The 18,828-nt window shown below is 40.0% G+C and overlaps 1 protein-coding gene across 3 annotated transcripts in view; it reads left to right on the forward strand.

Moving 5' to 3' along the window:
* AIFM1 (apoptosis inducing factor mitochondria associated 1) overlaps positions 1 to 18,828 on the forward strand; it is a 44,396-nt gene that overhangs the window by 10,347 nt on the left and 15,221 nt on the right. For all 3 annotated transcript variants that reach the window (XR_005029972.2, XM_036910979.2, XM_036910978.2), the window contains exons 3-6: positions 14,361 to 14,460; positions 15,392 to 15,516; positions 15,645 to 15,775; positions 17,035 to 17,125. Coding sequence is in view for 2 of the 3 variants with exons in the window: in XM_036910979.2 (XP_036766874.2) it covers positions 14,361 to 14,460; positions 15,392 to 15,516; positions 15,645 to 15,775; positions 17,035 to 17,125 (447 nt within the window). In the remaining variant the exon portion in view is untranslated. The remainder of the gene's footprint in view (positions 1 to 14,360; positions 14,461 to 15,391; positions 15,517 to 15,644; positions 15,776 to 17,034; positions 17,126 to 18,828) is intronic.

Genomic DNA, 18,828 nt, shown 5'->3' on the forward strand with positions numbered 1-18,828 from the left:
TATAAAAACAAATACATAAAACTGAACATTTCAAAATAATACTTACTAGATATGATATACTCTAATAGTTTTATTCTTCTCTATTTTTTAATGCTGGTCATAACCTACTAAATTGAATTTAAAGCCCATTAATGGGTCACAACCTCACTTTGAAAAGCACTGATTTGAACAGAACTTCTTGAGCTTAGATGGCAAATAAGAACATATTGGCATGGATTTGAGCATTCCTCCTTAGTGGCTTTCTCTAGGATCACGGTCAGAATTCCTAATCTCAGTCCTTTTATTGTCAGTGAGCAAAGCCAAAGTGACTTTTTGAATATTTAATGATACAGTATTTGGGCCCTTTGCCATTGTTCAACTGATAAGATCCCATTGCCTCACTCAGAAAATGAACTATTTCCTTTCAAATTCCTTTAAGTTGAGTAAATCCCACCATATTCATATGTTTAGAAAAGTTGTCTCCACTAATATTTTTAACAAATTTGTAGTTTCTCTTAACCTGACATGTATTCATGTCACTAATTGGAAATCTCTGCAAACTGGGAATACAGAAACCCCTGGCAGAAAGGTAAATTTTTATTTAGTATGTCTATAAATTTCATATCAGAACATTCACTTAAAAGCAAAATGTAGAAATATATCTGTATAAATATATGACAAACCTCATTCTTGTCCCTTCTACACTAAACCTCAAGGTGTTTCTTGGTCTGCTCTTCCCCTCGTGTAAAGCCACTAGGAAGTGTGAGAGGGGTTAGGCTATTTTTGATATCCCTTTCAATGTGAGCATGACCTCAGTTTATACTCATATTGAACAGCTTAAGCCATCTTTTTAGGTAAAAGTCCCTTTCTTAAAAGAAATATTTTTTTAGGTGTGGGTAAATACTGGACTCATGTATAGTATCTGATACCAAGATAAAAACTTTCCTAAAATTAATGTTATTTGGGAGGAGGAGCCAAGATGGTGGTGTGAGCAGTTCCACGGAAATCTCCTCCCAAAAACATATTATTGAGAATACAACAAATACAACTATTCCTAAAAGAGAGACCATGGATACAGTATAAGAGCCAAGCTACACCTACATCTGCGAGAACTCAGCATCACACGAAGGGGGTAAGATACAAGCCGCGGCCCGGCAGACACCCGAGCGCTCCCCCCACCCCAGCTCTCTGGCAAGAAGAAAGGAGTTGGAGCAGGGAGGGAGTGAAAGCCCAGGACTACTAAACAACCAGCTCTAGTAATCCGTCCTGGGAGCGCGGACACGTGGTGCATGGTGTGCTGGATGTTAGAGAAACGGAAGGGCAAAATCTGCGAGTGGGTCCCCGCAACTGGCTCCCCTGGGGCAAAATAAGCTTTTAGACAGTCTTAAACGGACAGGGACCTCACAGCAGGACGGAATCGTGGTGGCACACACAGCCCAGCATCTGGGAATCCCGGGGAACTCCAGGCAACCAAACCCCTTAGGTGGCAGTGCAGCTGTGAAGCCTCTTATGGTGATAAGCAGCCAGCCAGTTGTTCCCCTGGCCAGCGCAGACCCCGACACATGGCCCAATAGCACACGATCCGGCAACAGCGGCGGCCGAGCGAGGGACCCAGGAGCGGCCCATGTGAGCCCGCGGTTGTGGCAGCCAAGCAGCCCGGAGCAAACCTGCCCCCAGCAGCTGCCCAGAATCTCCTCCCGGCGCACAGCCGCCCAGGCCAGACCCAAAGGCCGCCACCAGCACACAGCTACCCGGCGGGGGTGCCACTCTCACAAGAGAGCATCCCAGCACACCTGCCACTCTCCACAGGGCTCTGCCCTACCCTGATGGAAACCCTGCCCACAGCAGCTTAGGGGATTAATCCGGAGGCTGCTCCAGGAGTGCGGGAAACGCACAACAGGCAGCGGAGAAGGGCAAGATGACGAGCAAGGAGGGAAGGACTTTGTTTTCTCAGCTGACACATGTGCTATCTGCCTACAGCTACCTCTATCACCATGAAAAAGCACAGGAATCTGGTCCAGTCCAAAATTACCCAGACAACCCCTGAGAGAGGGCCGGGTAGATAGATTTAACCAATCTCCCCAAAAAAGAATTCAAAATAAAGGTCATAACCATGCTGATGGATCTGCAGAGAAATATGCAAGAGTTAAACGATAAAGTTGGGAGGGAGAATACAGAAATAAAACAGTCTCTGGAAGGACTTAACAGCAGACTGGATGTGGTGCAAGAGACTGTTAATGGAATAGAAATCAGAGAACAGGAACACAGAGAAGCTGACGCAGAGAGAGACAAAAGGAACTCCAGGAATGAAAGAATATTAAGAGAACTGTGTGAGCAATCCAAAGGAACAATATTCACATTATAGGGGTACCAGAAGAAGAAGAGAGAAAAAAAAGGGATAGAAATTGTCTTTGAAGAAATAATTGCTGAAAACTTCCCCAAACTGGGGGAGGAAATAGACGTTCAGATCACGGAAGCACACAGAACTCCCAACAGAACAGACCCAAAGAGGACAACAGCAAGACACATAATAATTAAAATGGACAAGGACAGAGTTTTAAAGGCAGCAAGAGAGAGGAAAAAGGTAACCTACAAAGGAAAACCCATCAGGTTATCATTAGACTTCTCATCAGAAACCTTACAGGCCAGAAGAGAATGACATGATATATTTAATACAATGAAACAGAAGGGCGTTGAACCAAGAATACTGTATCCAGCATGATTATCATTTAAATATGAAGAAGGGATTAAACAATTCCCAGACAAGCAAAAGTTGAGGGAATTTGCCTCCCACAAACCACCTCTACAGGGAATTTCAGAGGGAATGCTCTAGATGGAAGCACTCCTAAGGCTAAATAGATGTCACCAGAGAAAATAAAATCACACCAAAGAAGGCCAACCAACCAAACACTAACTAAAGACAAAAAAATAAAATAAACTGCCCAGAAAAGCAGTCAAAGGAAACACAAAAGAACACAGAATGAAACACCTAACATATAAAAAATGGAGGAGGAGGAATAAGAAGGGAGAAAAATAAAGAATCATCAGATGGTGCCTTTAATAGCTTAATCAGTGAGTTAAGATAGACAGTTAGATAGTAAAGAAGCTAACCTTGAACCTTTGGTAACCACAAATCTAAAGCCTACAATGGCAATAAGTACATTATCTTTCAATAAACACCCTAAGTGTAAATGGAGTGAATGCACCAATCAAAAGACACAGAGTAAAAGAATGGATTAAAAAAAAGCAAGACCCATCTACATGCTGCTTACAAGAGACTCACCTCAAACCCAAAGACATACACAGACTAAAAGCCAAGGGATGGAAAGATATTTCATGCAAACAATGGGGAGAAAAAAGCAGGTGTTGCAGTACTAGTGTCAGACAAAATAGACTTCAAAACAAAGAAGTCACAAGAGATAAAGAAGGACATAATATAATGATAAAGGGGTCCATCAAACAAGAGGATATAACCATTATAAATATATATGCACCCAATACAGGAGCACCTACACATGTAAAACAAATACTAACAGAATTAAAGGAGGAAATAGAATACAATGCATTCGTTCTAGGAGCCTTCAACACACCACTCACTCAAAAAGACAGAGCCACCAGACAGAAAATAAATAAGGACACAGAGGCAGGGAACAACACAGTAGCAACAGATGGACCTAACAGACATCTATAGAACTCTACACTCCAAAGCAGCAGGAAACACATTCTTAAGTGCACATGGAGCATTCTACAGAACAGACCACATACTAGGCCACAAAAAGAGCCTCAGGAAATTCAAAAAGATTGAAATTCTACCAACCAACTTCTCAGACCACAAAGGTATAAAACTAGAAATAAATTGTACAAAGAAAACAAAAAGGCTCACAAACACATGGAGGCTTAACAACATGCTCCTAAATAATCAGTGGATCGATGACCAAATTAAAACAGAGATCAAGCAATATATAGAGACTAATGACACCGAGAGCATAAAGCCCCAACTTCTGTGGGATACAATGAAGGCTGTTCTAAGAGGAAAGTGTATAACAATCCAGGCCTATGTAAAGAAGGAAGAATATTCCCAAATGAATAGTCTAAAGTCACAATTATTGAAACTGAAAAAAGAAAATAAGGCCCAAAGTCAGCAGAAAGAGGGACATAATGAATATCAGAGAAGAAAAATAAAATTGAAAACAATAAAACAATAGAAAAAGTGAGTGAAACCAAGAGCTGGGTCTTCGAAAAAATAAACAAAATAAATAAGCCCCTAACAGACTTATTAAGAGAAAAAGAGAATCTACACACATCAATAGAATCACAAATGAGAAAGGAAAAATCACGATGATGCCACAGAAATACAAAAAATAGAGAACACTACAAAAATCTATATGCTAACAAGCTGCAAAACCTAGGAGAAATGGACGACTTCCTAGAAAAATACAACCTTCAAGACTGACAAAGGAAGAAACAGAAAATTTAAACACAGTAACTACCAGCAACGAAATTGAAGCGGCAATCAAAAAACTACCCAAGAGCAAAACTCCCAGGCCAGATGGATATACCGCGAAATTTTATCAGACATACAGAGAAGACATACCCATTCTCCTTAAAGTTTTCCAAGAAATTGAACAGGAGGGAATACTCCCAAACTTATTCTATGAAGCCAGCATCACCCTAATACCAAAACCAGGCGAAGACCCCACCAAAAAAGAAAATTACAGACCAATATCCCTGATGAACATAGATGCAAAAATACTCAAAAAATATTACCAAACCGAATTCAAAACACGTCAAGAGGATCATACACCATGACCAAGTGAGATTCATCTCAGGGATGTAGGGATGGTACAACATTTGAAAATCCATCAACATCATCCACCACATAAACAAAAAGGACAAAAATCACATGGTCATCTCCATAGACACTGAAAAAGCATTTGACAAAATTCAACATCCATTCATGATAAAAAACTCTCAACAAAATGGGTGTAGAGGGCAAGTACCTCAACATAATTAAGGCCATATATGAAAAACCCACAGCCAACATCATACTAAACAGCGAGAAGCTGAAAGCATTTCCTCTAAGATCGGGAACAGGACAGGGATGCCCACTCTCCCCACTATTATTCAACATAGTATTAGAGGTCCTAGACACAACAATTAGACAAAACAAAGAAACCAAGTAATCCAGATTGGTAAAGAAGTCAAACTGTCACTATTTGCAGATGAAATGGTATTGTACATAAAAAACCTAAAGACTCCACTCCAAAACTACTAAAACTGATATAAATTTTCAGGATACAAAATTAATACACAGAACTCTGTGGCTTTAGTATACACTAACAATGAGCTAACAGAGAAATCAGGAAAACAATTCCATTCACAATTGCATCTAAAAGAATAAAATACCTAGGAATAAACCTAACCAAGGAAGTGAAAGACCTATCCCCTGAAAACTATAAGACACTCTTAAGAGAAATTAAAGAGGACACTAACAAATGGAAACTCATCCCATGCTCTTGGCTAGGAAGAATTAATATTGTCAAAATGGCCATCCTACCCAAAGCAGTCTACAGAGTCAATGCAATCCCTATCAAATTACCAAGAACATTCTTTAATGAACTGGAACAAATAGTTCAAAAATTCATATGGAACCACCAAAGACCCCAAATAGCCAAAGCAATCCTGAGAAGTAAGGGTAAAGTGGGGGGGATCTCGCTCCTCAACTTCAAGCTCTACTACAAAGCCACAGTAATCAAGACAATTTGTTATGGGCAGAAGAACAGAGCCACAGACCAGTAGAACAGCACAGAGACTCCAGACATTAACCCAAACATATATGGTCAATTTATATACGATAAAGGAGCCATGGATATCCAATGGGGAAATGACAGCCTCTTCAACAGTTGGTGTTGGCAAAACTGGACAACTACATGTAAGAGAATGAAACTGGATCACTGTCTAACCCCATACACAAAAGTAAATTCGAAATGGATCAAAGACCTGAATGTAAGTCATGAAACCATAAAACTCTTACAAAAAGCATAGGAAAAATTCCCTTGGACATAAACATGAGTGACTTCTTCATGAACATATCTCACTCGGCAAGGGAAACAAAAGCAAAAATGAACAAGTAGGACTATATCAAGCTGAAAAGCTTCTGTACAGCAAAGGACACCATCAACAGAACAAAAAGGCACCCTACAGTATGGGAGAATATATTCATAAATGATAGATCCGATAAAGGGTTGACATCCAAAATATATAAAGAGCTCACGCACCTCAACAAACAAAAAGCAAATAATCCAATTAAAAAATGGGCAGAGAAGCTGAACAGACAGTTCTTGAAAGAAGAAATTCAGATAGCCAAAAGACACATGAAAAGGTGCTCCACATCGCTGGTCATCAGAGAAATGCAAATTAAAACCACAATGAGATATCACCTCACACCAGTACGGATTGCCACCATCCAAAAGACAAAACAAATGTTGCTGAGGTTGTGGAGAAAGGGGAACCCTCCTACACTGCTGGTGGGAATATAAATTAGTTCAACCATTGTGGAAAGCACTATGAAGGTTCCTCAAAAAGCTCAAAATAGGAATACCATTTGACCCAGGAATTCCACTCCTAGGAATTTACCCTAAGAATACAGCAGCCCAGTTTGAAAAAGACAGATGCACCCCTATGTTTATCACAGCAGTATGTACAATAGCCAAGAAATGGAAGCAACCTAAGTGTCCATCAGTGGATGAATTGACATATACACAATGGAATATCATTCAGGCATAAGAAGAAGACAAATCCTACCATTTGCAACAACATGGATGGAACTAGAGGGTATTATGCTCAGTGAAATAAGCCAAGCGGAAAAAGACAAGTACCAAATGATTTCACTCATATGTGTAGTATAAGAACAAAGAAAAACAAGGAACAAAACAGCAGCAGAATCACAGAATCTAAGAATAAATCAACAGTTACCAAAGGGAAAGGGACTTGGGAGGATTGGTGGGAAGGGAGGGATAAGTAGGGGGGAGAAAGAAAGGGGCCATTACAATTAGCATGTATTACGTAGGGGGAGGAATGGGGACGGCTGTGCAACACAGAGAAAACAAGTAGTGATTCTACAGCATCTTACTACGCTGATGGACAGTGACTGTAATGGGGTTTGTGGGGGAGACTTTGTGAAGGGGAGAGTCTAGTAAACAATGTTCCTCATGTAATTGTAGATTAATGATATCAAAAATTTTTTTAGAAATTAATCTTATTTGATGAATCTTTGTTTCGGGGTATCATTAATCTACAATTACATGAGGAACATTATGTTTACTAGACTCCCCCCTTCACCAAGTCCCTCCCACATACCCCATTAGTCACTGTCCATCAGCGTATTAAGATGCTATAAAATCACTACTTGTCTTCTCTGTGTTGCACAGCCCTCCCCATGCCCTCCCACATCATACATGCTAATCGTAAGGCCCCCTTTCTTCCCCCCCTTCTCCCTCCCTTCCCACCCATCCTCCCCAGTCCCTTTCCCTTTGGTAACTGTTAGTCCATTCTTGGGTTCTGTGAGTCTGCTGCTGTTTTGTTCTTTGAGTTTTTCCTTTGTTCTTATATTCCACATACGAATGAAATCACTTGGTACTTGTCTTTCTCCGCTTGGCTTATTTCACTGAGCATAATACCCTCTAGTTCCATCCATGTTATTGCAAATTGTAGGATTTATTTTCTTATGGATGAATAATATTCCATTGTGTATATATATAACATCTTCTTTAGCCATTCAACTACTGATGGACACTTAGGTTGCTTCCATTTCTTGGCTATTGTAAGTAGTGCTGAGATAAACATAGGGGTGCATCTGTCTTTTTCAAACTGGAGTGCTTCATCCTTAGGGTAAATTCCTATAAGTGGAATTCCTGGGTCAAATGATAAGTGTATTTTGAGCATTTTGAGGAACCTCCATATTGCTTTCCACAATGGTTGAACTAATTTACATTCTCACCAGCAGTGTAGGAGGGTTCCCCTTTCTCCACAACCTTGCCAACATTTGTTGTTTGTCTTTTGGATGGTAGCCATCCTTACTGGTGTGAGGTGATATCTCATTGTGGTTTTAATTTGCATTTTTCTGATAACTAGCAATGTGGAGCATCTTGTCATGTGTCTGTTGGCCATGTGAATTTCTTTGGAGAACTGTCTGTTCAGCTCCTCTGCCCATTTTTTAATTGGATTGTTCGCTCTTTGTTGTTGAGGTGTGTGAGCTCTTTATATATTTTGGATGTCAACCCTTTATCAGATCTGTCATTTATGAATATATTCTCCCATACTGTAGGATGCCTTTTTGTTCTATTGATGGTGTCCTTTGCTGTACAGAAGCTTTCAGCTTGATATAGTCCCACTTGTTCATTTTTGCTTTTGTTTCCCTTGCCCGGCGAGATATGTTCATGAAGAAGTCGCTCATGTTTATGTCCAAGAGATTTTTGCCCATGTTTTTTTCTAAGAGTTTTATGGTTTCATGACTTACATTCAGGTCTTTGATCCATTTCGAATTTACTTTTGTGTATGGGGTTATACAATGGTCCAGTTCCATTCTCTTACATGTAGCTGTCCAGTTTTGCGAACACCAGCTGTTGAAGAGGCTGTCATTTCCCCATTGTATGTCCGCAGCTCCTTTATCATATATAAATTGACCATATATGTTTGGGTTAATGTCTGGATTATGCTCCACTGATCTGTGGCTCTGTTCTTCAGCCAGTACCAAATTGTCTTGATTACTATGGTTTTGTAGTAGAGCTTGAAGTTGGGGAGTGAGATCCCTCCCACTTTATTCTTCCTTCTCAGTATTGCTTTGGCTATTCGGGGTCTTTGGTGGTTCCATATGAATTTTTGAACCATTTGTTCCAGTTCATTGAAGAATGCTATTGATAATTTGATAGGGATTGCATTAAATCTGTAGATTGCTTTGGGCAGGATGGCCATTTTGAAAATATTAGTTCTTCCTAGCCAAGAGCATGGGATGAGTTTCCATTTGTTAGTGTCCTCTTTAATTTCTCTTAAGAATGTCTTGTAGTATTCGAGGTATAGGTCTTTCACTTCTTTGGTTAGACTTATTCCTAGGTACTTTATTCTTTTAGATGCAATTGTGAATGGAATTGTTTTCCTGGTTTCTCTTTCTATTAGTTCATTGTAAGTGTGTAGGGGAGCCTCAGATTTCTGTGTATTAATTTTGTATCCTGCAACTTTGCTGTATTCCCATATCAGTTCTAGTATTTTTGGAGTGGAGTCTAGGGTTTTTTATGTACAATATCATGTCATCTGCAAATAGTGACAGTTTGACTTCTTTTCTGATCTGGATTCATTGTATTTCTTTGTTTTGTCTAATTTCCGTGGCTAGGACCTCCAGTACTATGTAGAATAACAGTGGGGAGAGTGGGCATCCATGTCTTGTTCTCGTTCTTGGAGGAAATGCTTTCAGCTTCTCGCTGTTCAGTATGATGTTGGCTGTGGGTTTTTCATATATGGCCTTTATTATGTTGAGGTAGTTGCCCTCCCTATCCATTTTTCTGAGAGTTTTTATCATGAATGGATGTTGAATTTTTTCGAATGCTTTTTCAGCGTCTATGGAGATGATCATGTGATTTTTGTCCTTTTTGTTGATGTGGTGGATGGTGTTGATGCGTTTTCAAATGTTGTACCATCCTTGCATCCCTGAGATGAATCCCACTTCGTCATGGTGTATGATCCTCTCGATGTAGTTTTGAATTCGGTTTGCTAATATTTTGTTGAGTATTTTTGCATCTATGTTCATCAGGGATATTGGTCTGTAATTTTCTTTTTTGGTGGGGTCTTTACCTGGGTTTGGTATTAGGGTGGTGTTGGCTTCATAGAATGAGTCTGGAAGTATTCCCTCTTCTATTTTTTGGAAAACTTTAAGGAGAATGGGTATTATGTCTTCTCAGTATGTCTGTTAAAGCAAATCCATGTGGCCTGGGAGTTTTGCTCTTGGGTAGTTTTTTGATTACCGCTTCAGTTTCGTTTCTGGTAATTGATCTGTTTAGATTTTCTGTTTCTTCCTTGGTCAGTCTTGGAAGATTGTATTTTTCTAGGAAGTTGTCCATTTCTTCTGTTTTGCTGCTTGTTATCATATAGTTTTTTGTAGTATTCTCTAATAATTCTTTGTATTTCTGTGGGGTCTGTTGTAATTTTTCCTTTGTCATTTCTGATTCTATTGATGTGTGTAGATTTTCTTTTTCTTCTTACAAGTCTGGCTAGAGGCTTATCTATTTTGTTTATTTTCTGAGAGAACCAGCTCTTGGTTTCATTAACTTTTTCTGTTGTTTTATCCTTCTCAATTTTATTTATTTCTTCTCTGATCTTTATTATGTCCCTCCTTCTGCTGACTTTAGGCCTCATTTGTTCTTCTTTTTCCAATTTTGATAATTGTGACTTTAGACTATTCATTTGGGATTGTTCTTACTTCTTTAAATATGCCTGGATTGCTATGTACTTTTCCTCTTTAAAGTGCTTTCACTGCATCCTGCAGAAGTTGGGGCTTTGTGTTGTTGTCATTTGTTTCCATATATTGCTTGATCTCTATTTTGATTTGGTCATTGATCCATTGATTATTTACGAGCATGTTGTTAAGCCTCCATGTGTTTGTGAGCTTTTTTGCTTTCTTTGTATAATTTATTTCTAGTTTTATAACTTTGTGGTCTGAGAAGTTGGTTGGTAGAATTTCAATCTTTTTGAATTTCCTGAGGCTCTTTTTGTGGCCTAGTATGTGGTCTATTTTGAAGAATGTTCCATGTACACTTGAGAAGAATGTGTATCCTGTTGCTTTTGGATGTAGAGTTCTACAGATGTCTGTTAGGTCCATCTGTTCTAGTGTGTTGTTCAGTGCCTCTGTGTCCTTACTTATTTTCTGTCTGGTGGATCTGTCCTTTGGAGTGAATGGTGTGTTGAAGTCTCCTAAAATAAATGCATTGCATTCGATTTCCTCCTTTAATTCTGTTAGTATTTGTTTCGCATATGTTGGTGCTCCTGTATTGGGTGCGTATATATTTATAATGGTTATATCCTCTTGTTTGATTGATCCCTTTATCATTTTATAATGTCCTTTATCTCTTGTTACTTTCTTTGTTTTGAAGTCTATTTTGTCTGATACTAGTACTGCAACACCTGCTTTTTTCTCCCTATTGTTTGCATGAAATATCTTTTTCCATCCCTTGACTTTTAGTCTGTGTATGTCTTTGGGTTTGAGGTGAGTCTCTTGTAAGCAGCATATAGATGAGTCTTGCTTTTTTATCCATTCTTTTACTCTGTGTCTTTTGATTGGTGCATTCAGTCCATTTACATTTAGGGTGATTATTGAAAGATAATGTACTTATTGCCATTGCAGGCTTTAGGTTTGTGATTACCAAAGTTTCAAGGTTAGCTTTTTTACTATCTTACTGTCTAAGTTAACTCCCTTACTGAGCTATGATAAACACAGTCTGATGATTCTTTATTTCTCTCCCTTCTTATTCTTTCTCCTCCATTCTTTGTATATTAGGTGTTTTGTGTGTGTGTGTGCTCTTTGTGTTTTCTTTGACTGCTTTTGTGGGTAGTTGATTTTATTTTTTGCGTTGAGTTTGTATTTGATTGTTCTGCTTTCTTTGCTGTGATTTTATTTTCTCTGGTGACATCTGTTTAGCCTTAGGAGTGCTTCCATCTAGAGCAATCCCTCTAAAATACCCTGTAGAGGTGGTTTGTGGGAGGCAAATTCCCTCAACTTTTGCTTCTGTGGGAATTGCTTAATCCCTCCTTTGTATTTAAATGATAATCGTCCTGGATACAGTATCCTTGGTTCAAGGGCCTTCTGTTTCATTGCATTAAATATATCATGCCAGTCTCTTATGTCCTGTAAGGTTTCTGTTGAGAAGTCTAATGATAGCCTAATTGCTTATCCTTTGTAGGTGACCTTTTTTTCTCTCGCTGCCTTTAATACTCTGTTCTTGTCTTTGATCTTTGCCACTTTAATTATTGCGTATCTTGGTGTTGTCCTCCTTGGTTCACTTGTGTTGCGAGTTCTGTGGGCCTCCATAGTCTGAGAGACTATTTCCTCCCCCAGTTTGGGGAAGTTTTCAGCAATATTTCTTCAAAGACACTTTCTATCCCTTTTTCTCTCTTCTTCTTCTGGTACCCCTATAATGTGAATATTGTTCCTTTGGATTAGTCATAGTTCTCTTAATATTCTTTCATTCCTGGAGATCCTTTTTTCTCTCTCTGCGTCAGCTTCTCTGTGTTCCTGTTCTCTGATTTCTATTCCATTAACAGTCTCTTGCACCTCATCCAGTCTGCTCTTACGTCCTTCCAGAGATTGTTTTATTTCTGTTTTCTCCCTCCTTAGCTCTTGCATATTTCTCTGCAAGTCCATCAGCATGGTTAGGACCTTTATTTTGAATTCTTTTTCAGGAAGATAGGTTAAATCTTTCTCCCCAGATTCCCTCTCATGGGAGGATGTCTGGGTTATTCTGGTTTGTATCAAATTCTTCTGCCTTTTCATGGTGATAGAGGTAGTCATGTGCAGTTGTGTGCGTGTCAGCTGGGAGAACCAAGTCCCTTTCCACTTGCTCCTGGCCTTCCTTTCCTGGGGAACAGTGACCCCTAGCGGCTTTTGCTGGGCAGTTGCACGCAGACGGTATCTCTGATTCTTGCCCCAGCCGCTGTGGAGTAAGCTCCGCTTGGTTGCTGTGGGCATGGCCGGTCTCAGGTTGCTGCTCTGCTGTGGCAGGGCTGCGTCAGAGGGGGAACTGGCGGGAGGCTGTTTATCACCGTGAGGGGCCTCAGAGCTGCCCTGCTTCCCAGGGGGTTAGGGTGCCTGGAGTTCCCCGGGATTCCCAGCTGCTGGGCTGAGTGTGCCAGGATGCGTCTGTCTAGCTGTGAGGCTCCTGTCCCTTTAAGACTTTCAAAAAGCACTCGCTTTTCTTTTGTGCCAGGGGTGTCGGCTGTGGGAACCCACTTGCAGGTTTTACTGTTCCCTTTCCCTAGTATCTGGCACACCACACACTGTGTGTCTGCGCTCCCTGTGCTGATGGCTAGGGAGGGCTGGGTATTTAGCAGTCCTGGGCTCCCACTCCCTCCCTGCTCCAACTCCTCTCTCCCACTGGGGAGCTGGGATAGGGGTGTCACTTGGGTCCCGTCAGGCCGCGGCTTGTATCTTACCCCCTTCGTGAGGCACTGGGTTCTCACAGATGTAGATGTAGCCTGGCTGTTGTCCTTTATCTTCTGGTTTCTCTTTTAGGAATAGTTGTATTTTCAAAGATATATATGGTTTTGGGAGGAGATTTCTGCTGTCCTACTCATGCCGCCATCTTGGCCCCTCCTGTCCAAATCATTGTTTTTTTAACATACAGTACGTAATTTCCTAACCCATCCATATCATACTTAGATGTTTCCAGGCTGATAAATATTAAATCCAGGTCTCAGGATCCAGGTTCCTTATTGCAGCACATTGCCTAATGGGCTGCTCTGTGAAGGCCTCATAGAGATATGCTTAGAACATGTTTTATGGTATTTCCTGTGATTGTCCTTACTTTCTCTTCCAATAATTAATAATCTCGGATCTCAGTTTACATTGGTCACTTAAAATCTGTCTGTTGACCATGTAGGGTACAAAAGAGCAGAAGTTTTATAATTAAGACAAGTCATTCTTGCCTACAGCTTTTTTTAAAATCTCCAATAAACTGATGCTGTATGTGAAAAAAAAAACTAATCATAATACTACAGTACCCTTCCTCCATTTGAAAGTATAGAGAAGATTTTTTTTAAAGGCTAGAGAAGATAGTATATTTGAAATACAATGGGTATTGAAGCAAGATGTTTGATCTTTAATAAATACCTGAGTGTTGTAAAAGGATAGACCATTAAGGGAAAGATGAGTTACTCTATAAGACTAGGACACAGGCAGTAATGTTTCAGGGCATTATCTGAGGGCTCAGGAAAACTTGGGACATCTACCAGAAGACTTCTGTCCCAGCTGTCTCCCCGGAACCACATGTACCTGTTCCACAGATAGTAAACTTTAGCCCCTCCTAGTACTTTATTCTTGTAGAATAAAATGTTTTTCTTTTTTCTTTAGCTGTAACTTCAGAATTAAATGTGAGGAAAATCCCTCACACAGAACCGAAGGAAGTCTGAAACTGGAACATTTTCACCTGTGTTTTTTTCACCCCAATTGTGTACACACTCAGTATTTTTTATTTGTTAAGAAAATAATCTTGCCTTTTTTTACATAGAAGAACTTACCTCATGTAGACAAAAGCTTCTCGTTTAATTGAAAGATAACATTATTATGGTATGAGCTAGCTGCATGATGAAATTAATTTTATCCATGTTTGGGTCTACAGGCCTACAGGACGATAAAAGATGACAAAAAAAGGTATAATGAAAGAATTTCAGGGTTAGGGCTAACACCAGAAGAGAAACAGAAAAGAGCCACATCATCTGGTGAGTATGATTTGAGACTTGGTGTATGAAGGGAAAGTTATAAACAGTTTGGGTGCTGTGCTTTGTGATGATGTATGTAAGCTTCCAGAAACTATGTTATCCCAGACCTGGGAGCAATTTGTTGAGGTATTTGACTGGAATTTGGCTTTGAAATAAAATGAGTGATGATTATGATTGGTAGTTTATACTGAACTCTTAAAGACAAGTTTTAAATTAAAAAGGCAAGCTTGGCAAGGAAAATTCTCACAACAGAGATGAAGGCTTTTTCTATCAGGAAATTCTTTTGTCCTGTTTTTTTACCCTTTTGAGTCTTTGAAGTTCCAAGTTGTTAAAGGTATATTTGTTTTCTTAAAATATATACTCCTAGCCATAACTTCGCACGTGACAGGCTTGATTTTTCAGAGAGGAAATTTTAATCCATTAGTAAGGCCCACAGCTCTGGGTGGGCGAATTACGTTGCTTTCTTCAGTAACACCTGCTTATTCTTGAACATTGTATAATAATCCCCAATTGCCCTGCTGGGTTTTCCCCATTTATTACTAATAAAGGGTGAAACTGAGCTCAATATTCTTGTTAGTCATTAGGAAATTAATGAGAAGGGCACAAGCCTTCTAATAGGTGCTTTCTAATGTGTTTTAGAAATAGCTAAACATTGAAGCCAAGTTCTAGTTCTGATAGATTTAATAAGTGAATGTCGTTGGTCAAATCACTCACTCTTTTGGGGGTATTTTTCACTTATGGAATGAAAGGGATACTTGCTTTTCCTGTCCTATTAGGATGCCGTGAAGTTTGCTAAGACTAATGTACGTAGGGATTTTGCGAACTTATGTTAAGGACTGAGATAAGTGCAAGGTGATTTTTTTTTTTAATAGTGGCAAGGAGTCAACTGAGACTTTAAGAAGATTCACCGTGTCTGGTCTGTTGCTTACAGCTCCAGAAGGAGAGGCAGTTCCTCAAGTCAGGATACCAAGTCACATTCCATTCCTGCTCATTGGTGGAGGAACTGCTGCTTTTGCTGCAGCCAGATCCATCCGGGCTCGGGATCCTGGGGCCAGGGTAAGACAGACACTGTCTTGGTTGCCACAGAGGGTATATAGTCTGCAGGCCCTCAGCCAATGTGAGCACTTTTACATCTGCCTCTAAGTGACTTGGCTCTAATAAGTACCATTATTTTGTGTCTAAAGGTACTGATTGTATCTGAAGACCCTGAGCTACCATACATGCGTCCCCCTCTTTCAAAAGAACTGTGGTTTTCAGATGATCCAAATGTCACAAAGACACTGCGATTCAGACAGTGGAATGGAAAAGAGAGAAGGTATGTTCACTTATGTAAAATAGCAACTCCAACTGATTAGCAACTTCAGCTAAGTGCAGGGAGTAGGTCAGGATTTTGCACCAACCATGTGCAGTGCATAGGAGAGAGGACTTGGCTCCATGCTGGTGTCCACCATGGGACACACATGGCGCAGCTCAGAGGCAACAGGCTATAGTGGCAAGTCCTGGATTCTGTTACCAGATCTACCAACAATTGAAGATATAATGTTGGCCTCCGAAATACTGACGCTCCTATTTCTGGGACCTTATTGTTAGACTTTTCCAGTGAAGACTAGCTTGACCTGTGCTGTCACTTCTTTACACTTGTCTAGACATCTCCCATAAAAGCAAAAGGAAAGACACTGTTTTATGGCATTTTCTGTGACACCTTAGCAGGCATTCAGAATTGTGGGAGTAGAATGGGAACACCATAAAGTAGAACCTCTTTATTAAAGTGATTGCACAAGAGACTTGGAAATACAGATCCAGAAGCTTTTTCCTCTTAAAGGACTCCTTGGATCTTTTGATTCCAGTACCATGTTCTTTGGGTTCCAATTTTTTTCTCATTAGTGATCCCTCTGATACTGGACTAAATTTTATAAATCTACCCATCTCCCTCGCCCCAGTTACCATGTTCTATTCTCAAGCAGATACATACTTCCAATTATGTTATCCATACCTTAATTAATATTTCACAGTTACTGTCTATTATTTAAGGCAAAATCATCTCAGGAGCTAGACTAGTTGTCCATTGACCAGCACCCATCTAGATAACTTGTTTGGGTAGAAGTGTGACTACCAGCTCCTTGGGTGCTTCTCTTGTTCTAACTTGAAATGAACCTAAATCCAGAGCAGGGTTTCTCAGTCTCAGCACTATTGACATTTAGGGCTGGATAGTTCTTAGTTGTGGGGGCTGGTCTGTGCATTGTAGAGCCTCCCTATTAACAGCCTCCCTGGCCTCTACTCACTAGATACTGGAAGCATCCCTACCCCCAATCTGTTACAAGCAAAATTGTCTCCATTCACTGCCAATGTCTGAGTGGGGGTGGGGGTGGGAGCAAAATTGCCCCCGGTTGAGAACCACTGGTCAAAAATACCTCTGTATAAGTAAGTCATGACCAGAGTTTAGTGGCCTTGGAGACTGACTTTGGAAAATGTTCCTAAAAGTTTTTCATGATGGGAACAATTTTATTAAAGCTATGGGTGAAGTTGATAGGAGTTCCATGTGCTTATAACATTTCCTCCCTCTTCTCTATACAGCATATATTTCCAGCCACCTTCCTTCTATGTCTCTGCTCAGGACCTGCCTCACATTGAGAATGGTGGTGTGGCTGTCCTCACTGGGAAGAAGGTGAGCTAGTAGGCTGCTTCCTTCGTCAAGCTCCGCATATGTGCCCAAGTGGGCAGCAAGTATAATAACTTGTATTCCCACTGCCATTCATGTCTTCCCTGCCATTGTAGTTCATCAAAGAAGGAGTGAGTCATTTTGGGTCTAATACTGCTAGTCTACACTACTTAGTGTATCTTCCTGAGGAAAGCACTAATCTCAAAGCCTAGAGTGGCATGCAAACTAAACTTTTCTGGGGAAATCAAATCATTGAGGACCAAGACCCTAAAGCTGTTCCCTCTCCTGATTTGCCTCTTTGCCCTTCCTTCTTCCTATTCCACATTGACATTTCTTTAGGATTATTGATGCCACAAGATTGACAGAAGTATATTATTCAGATTAGTAAAATAATTCAGGCTTAACATTAGCATGAAAACTTTACAAAATTAAGTGCCTGAGTAATGAGAGCAGTTTTTGGAGGGTGTTTATGGGATCCAGGGAGAGTTTTGTCGTATTCTGCTTCGTTTTTATTAATGGGAGGTAATGTGTCTGTAAACTAATGGCAATGTTCCAGTAGAGAGGGAAAGGTTACCAGAAGCAGCAAAGCCCAGAGTAGATGGAATCCACAGCACAAGTGGAGGCATCGACTTTTGATAGGGACAGGCCCACTTCTATAAGGGGATGTTAGGCAGAGAAAATGGATATAGGGTTGTGGATAAGCTGGTAATGAGACATTGAAATTGTCTGAAAATCCATCCTCCTTACAGCATGTCCTCACCAACACTTGTTATTTCTGTTTCTTGTCTTTGGGATAGTGGCCATTCCCTGATGATTATTGATGTGGAGTATCTTTTCCTGTGCCTGTTGGCCATCTGTATGTCTTCTTTGCAGAAATGTCTCTCCAGGTCCTCAGCCCATTTTTGAATCAGGTTATTTGTTTTTTGGTGTTGAGCTGTATGAGTTCTTTCTATGTTTTGGATGTTGGCCCATTATCGGGTATATTATTTGCAGATAGATTCTCCCATACAGTAGGCTGACTTTTTGTTGATAGTTTCCTCTGCTGTGCAGAAGCTTTTTAATTTGATGTAGTCCCACTTGTTTATTTTTGCTTTTGTTTCCCTTGCCTGGGGAGATGTATTCAGAAAAAAATTACTAATGCTGATGTTCAAGAGATTCCTGCCTATGTTTTCTTCTAAGAGTTTTATGGTTTTATGTCTTACATTTAGGTCTTTAATCCATTTCAAGTTTACTTTTGTGTATGGTGTTAGACAGTGGTCCAGTTTCATTTTCTTGCATGTAGTTGTCTAGGTTTTCCAACACCATTTCTTGAAGAGATTGTTGTACATTCTTGACGCCTTTGTCGTATACTAATTGACTATATATGCATCCATATATAGTCAATTAGTATATCATATTTGCCAGCACCATACTGTTTTGATCACCATAGTTTTGTAGTATAGCTTGGGATCAGGGAGCAGGATGCCCCCCACCCACAGTTTTGTTCTTTCTCAAGATTCCTTTGGCTATTTGGGGTCTTTGTAGCTCCATAGAAATTTTAGGGTTATTTGCTCTAGTTAGTTGAAAAATGCCATTGGTATTTTGATGGGGATTGTATCTGTAAATTACTTTGGGAAGGATGGCCATTTTGACAATATTAATTCTTCCTATCCATGAACATGGGATAGCATTCCATTTATTTGTGTCTTCTTCAGTTTCTTTCATCAGTG

The sequence above is a fragment of the Manis pentadactyla genome, chromosome X (genome assembly GCF_030020395.1).
Source record: "Manis pentadactyla isolate mManPen7 chromosome X, mManPen7.hap1, whole genome shotgun sequence".
Lineage (NCBI taxonomy): Eukaryota > Metazoa > Chordata > Mammalia > Pholidota > Manidae > Manis > Manis pentadactyla.